We start from the raw sequence: 5,070 nt of genomic DNA, 5'->3' as shown, positions 1-5,070 counted from the left end.
GAACTCTCGGCCGACAGCACCGCCTCATTCTCCGGCGATCCCTCAAAACCCCTCCAAACGCACATGAAATCCCTCCATTTTCTCCTGAAATGATCTCTACACTTTCTAGAGCAAAATCCCTCTATTACTTACGCTCGATTCGGCCTCTAACACACTCGATTTTAAGCCTCAATGCCTCAAAATCCTCGGCCACTACCTCTTATTTATAGCTCAAAATCGGCCCTCGAAAATGCCTATGGCCACTTACCCGATGCCTTAACACCTCAACCTTCCATTGGGCGACCTCAAAAGCATCTAACCGCCTCCCCAACGGCCCATTTACAAGCGTTGCAACTCGGCCACCCCTTGCCCGAATTTTTTGAAGTTTTGCCCCCCCCCCCCCCGTGTGCTCGTTTGCAGGTTTGGGTTGATGCTCGAGCTTCCCCAACTTGCTTCCTCGGAATTCCCAGGGTCAGAGACGCTGAAGGATGGCCGGCTAGAGTTGCTGTCAGCCATGGCAGCTTCAACTTTCCTGAATTTATACTTTAGCCCCCCTTAAATTTTGACCTTTTCACTTTTGGTCCTTCACACAAGCCCCTAAAATTTCCCTTGCTTCCAATGAGACCCCCCAAACCAGGAATTTACATTCACACCCCGAGAATTCAAAAATGACAACGTTTAGACCTCTCTCGGGAAATTTTTGAAAACTGCATTTAGGCCATACTGACTTATTTTATAAAAATTATTCTCATTTCAATCCAAAAACACTTAAGGGTTGCTTTACTTGAAAAATCGAGGCCCCTTAAGGGTTCCATCACTTTTCGGAAACCCCCTCTGATGATTCGATTTTATCAGCTCAAACTGAAGCTGTACTAGAAACTATCTCCAATCTGATTTCTTTCAGCGGTTAAAATCATGTCTTGACTCGAGGAACGATGATGTGACCTTGCTTTTGATCTTTCGAGCTTCGAGATACTCCATTCGATTGATTCGGCTATATAACAACGACAATCTATTTTATAAGGCCCTAATTTTTTAACCATTCTAATGCTACGAAATTATAAAACATTTCCCATTTTTATTTATTTCAAAACGGGGTTTTACATTCTCCCCTCCTTACAAAAATTTTGTCCTCAAAATTTGCTTAGTCTACATCCATCCTGCTTATTGTCTCTTCAAACAAAAATGGAAAATTACGCTTCATATCCTCTTCTCGTTCCCATGTTAGCTCCTCGCTTATTGGATTCCTCCACAGCACTTGTACCAGTGGTATGGACTTGTTCCTCAATACTTGATCTCTTCGGTCCAAAATTTTAACTGGTCTCTCGAGGTATGAAAGATTCTCTCGAACCTCGACGGCTTTTGACGGCATTATCTGCGATGGATCGAGCTCATGTTTCAGGAGTTGTGACACGTGGAACACATCGTGTAGATTGGATAGAGCCATCGATAAAGTGAGTCGATAAGTAACTGGTCCAATTCTTTCTGTGACATCGTATGACCCAATATACCTGGGGCTCAACTTACCTTTCTTGTGTCCTCGAGTTGCCATCCTTAGAGGGGATAATTTTAGGTACACCTTGTCACCAACTTGAAACTCTAACTCTCTTCGCCTGACGTCAGCATATGACTTTTGACGACTTTGAGCCTCTCAAATTCTTTCTTGAATTGTCTTTATCTTTTCAGTAGTTATCTGCACAATCTCTGGACCTAATATCTGCCCTTCTCTCACTTCGGTCCAACATACTGGGGATCTACACTTGCGTCCGTATAATGCTTCATAGGGAGCCATACCAATACTACTGTGGTAAATGTTATTATATGCAAACTCCACTAACGGTAGATGCTCTTCCCAACTTCCCGTGAAGTTTAAGGCATATGCTCTCAACATATCTTCCAAGGTTTGAATAGTTCTCTTTGACTGACCGTCTGTTTGGGGATGATAGGCCGTACTTAGCCTAATTTGAGTGCCTAAGCACTTTTGCAGACTTTTCCAAAATCTTGAAGTAAACCTTGGGTCACGATCTGAGACAATACTTATTGTACCCCATGAAGTCTAACAATGTTGTCGACGTACTGTTGGGCCAGCTTATCTATAGGTTGACTTACCTTCATTGCCAGGAAACGAGTAGACTTGGTTAACCAGTCAACAATCACCCATATGGCATCATTTCCTCTAGGGCTCTTTGGTAACCCCGTTACAAAATCCATGGTGATATGTTCCCACTTCCATTCTGGGACTTCTAAGGGATGCAAACTTTCACCCGATTTTTGATACTCAATTTTTATCCTATGACATGTATCACATTGACTAACATATCTAACAATGCTCTTTTTCATTCCTAGCCACCAATACATGGTTCTTAAATCTCTAAACATTTTGGTGCCTCCTGGGTGGACTGAATACTTAGATCGATGGGCTTCCTTCAAGATCGATTTCCTTAATTCCTTTACCCGAGGTACATAAATTCTTCCTCGGAACCGAATGATACCATCTCCTAACTCTAATTTTGGAGTTTTTACCTGGCCTTGTTCATCTACCCATAATTCTACTCTGCGGTCTTCGGGAAGAGCTTGACGAATCTGCTCCATTAAATCTGACTGGATGGTGAGGCTGGCCACGTAAGCTGAATTTCCTGTCGGGGTAGCTTCTACAGTCATTAGTCTGAAAGCTTCGATTAACTTCCATTCGAACACCATCATTCTAGCCATACACATAGGTTCCTTCCTACTTAGGGCGTCGGCCACAACATTGGCTTTACCGGGGTGGTACTGGATAACGCAGTCATAATCCTTTCAAAATTCCATCCACCAACGCTGCCTCATTTTAAGATACCTTTGGGAGAACATGTACTGCAAACTTTTATGGTCGATAAAGATTTCAAACTTCTCGCCGTACAAGTAGTGTCTCCAAACCTTTAAAGCGAACACCACTGCAGCTAACTCTAAATCGTGGGTCGGGAAATTTTGTTCATGCCTCTTAAGTTGCCGAGATCCATAGGTGATCACCATTTCATGTTGCATCAAAACACAACCCAATCCATTCTTCGAGGCGTATGTGTATACCTTAAAACCTCTAGGCCCATTTGGCATTGCTAAAATCGGAGCAGTGGTAAGTTTTTCCTTAAGCATATGGAAACTTTTCTCACATCGATCATTCCAATCAAATTTTACATTCTTTTGAGTCAGCCTTGTGAGGGGTGAGGCAATCTTCGAAAACCCCTCAATGAATTTCCTATAATACCCAGTCAAACCTAGAAAACTTTTAATTTCGGTTACGGTACTAGGTTGGGTCCATTCTTTTACTGTCGTCACTTTTGCTAGGTCTACTGATATTCCTTCAACTAAAATAACATGTCCTAGGAAAGCCACTTGACTCAGCCAGAACTCACATTTGGCAAACTTGGCATACAACTGATGTTCTCTTAATGTTTGCAGTACTATCTTTAGATGTTTCCCGTGCTCTTCTTCAGAGGGTGAGTAAATTATGATGTCGTCTATGAATACAATTACGAACTTGTCCAAATATGGCTTAAAAACTTGGTTCATCGTATCCACGAATGCTGCTGGAGCATTAGTTAACCCAAATGGCATAACTAGGAACTCGTAATGATCGTATCGAGATTGAAAGGCTATTTTTGGAATATCATCCGCCTTGATCCTCAATTGATAGTATCCCGATCTTAGGTCAATCTTGGAAAAGACCTTTGCTCCTTGCAATTGGTCAAACAGTTTCTCAATTCTCGACAGCGGGTATCTATTCTTGATGGTCACCTTATTCAATTGTTGGTAATCTATACACATTCTTAAACTCCCATCTTTCTTCTTAACAAAGAGGACCAGTGCTCCCCATGGCGATATACTGGGCCTAATGAACCCCTTATCCAGTAACTTTTGAAGCTAAATCTTTAATTCTCTCACTTCTGCGGAAGCTATCTTATAGGGTGGTATGGAGACTGGGTTTGCTCATGGCATAATTTCTATGGAAAATTCAACTTCACGTTGTGGGGGTAACCCTGGCAATTCCTCAGGAAACACATCTTCAAAATTTTGGACTATTGGCACGTCTTTTATTTCTCTGGAACCTTCTATTTTTTCTTGGATGTGCGCTAGGTACCTGAAAGCTCCATTTCGCAACATTTTATCTGCCTTTAGAGCAGAGACCCATTTCTGCTTGGTTATCTTACCTTGCCCTCGAAATTTAACAATCAAGTCTTCATTCTGAAGACTAACTACTTTGGTCTTACAATTCATCGAGGCATCGTACTTGGTTAGGAAGTCCATTCCTAAGATTACGTCGAAGTCCTGAAATTCAAGAAGGATTAAGTCCACCAAGAACTCGGTTTCTCCTATCTGGATTTTTTTATTCTTATAACCTGATGAGCTTTCTAGAGACGTCCCCATTGGGGTTGATACAATCATACGACAGTTTAGACTCTTCGGTTCTTCTCCTAGTATTTCGGCTAATGCATGTGAAATGAATAAATGGCTTGCTCCTGAGTTTATCAGGACATACATAGGAAAACCAGAAGTAAACATGGTACCTTGAATGACGGCCAGATCCTCGGCCGTGTCCTGGCGTGTCAGGTTGAATACCCTCTCTTGGATTCTTGGATTCCCTGTTGGTCCTTGAGGCGGTCCTATCTGCTTTGGCTTCGGACAATCTCTTGAATAGTGCCCCGCTTGATTGCAATTGAAGCAGTTGATTCCCTTCTTAGGACAACTCTAGAAGTGACATCCTTGCTCCCCGCAGTTGTAACAAACACTCATTCCTTGCCTACAGGGCTTCTCGGGGTGATTTTTCCCGCATTTCAGACAGGTCTTACTAGGCTTAAATTGAACCTTCTTGGGGTCCAACTTCTTTCCCGTACCTTGCTTAGAATTTGAAACTAGTTGGCTAGCTCTCTGGATTGAATCGATTCTCTCCCAGTTAGCCTCAGTAGCCATTGCTTGCCGTACCACCTCAGCATAGGACTCTGCAATTATATTACCGAGGGTTTTCTGGATCCTTATCTTTAGTCCCCCTAGAAATTTTTGAGCTTTGATTCTTTCATCCGACTCATATATCGGCATGTACTTGATTAAACGAGT

General features: G+C 42.4%; 1 protein-coding gene across 1 annotated transcript; it reads right to left on the bottom strand.

Moving 5' to 3' along the window:
- Positions 1 to 1,123: 1,123 nt before the first annotated feature.
- Positions 1,124 to 1,531, bottom strand: LOC127809262 (uncharacterized). Its single transcript, XM_052348025.1, has one exon. The coding sequence runs from the start codon at positions 1,529 to 1,531 to the stop codon at positions 1,124 to 1,126; it is 408 nt and encodes a 135-aa protein (XP_052203985.1).
- Positions 1,532 to 5,070: the final 3,539 nt, after the last annotated feature.

This window comes from Diospyros lotus, chromosome 9 (assembly GCF_014633365.1).
Source record: "Diospyros lotus cultivar Yz01 chromosome 9, ASM1463336v1, whole genome shotgun sequence".
Classification (NCBI taxonomy): Eukaryota; Viridiplantae; Streptophyta; class Magnoliopsida; order Ericales; family Ebenaceae; genus Diospyros; species Diospyros lotus.
This window is presented reverse-complemented; position numbering and strand designations above follow the sequence as displayed.

What these genes read in the sequence shown, in the direction of transcription:
- LOC127809262 (XM_052348025.1), bottom strand. Translation starts at nt 1,531, where the DNA reads ATGGCAACTCGAGGACACAAGAAAGGTAAGTTGAGCCCCAGGTATATT.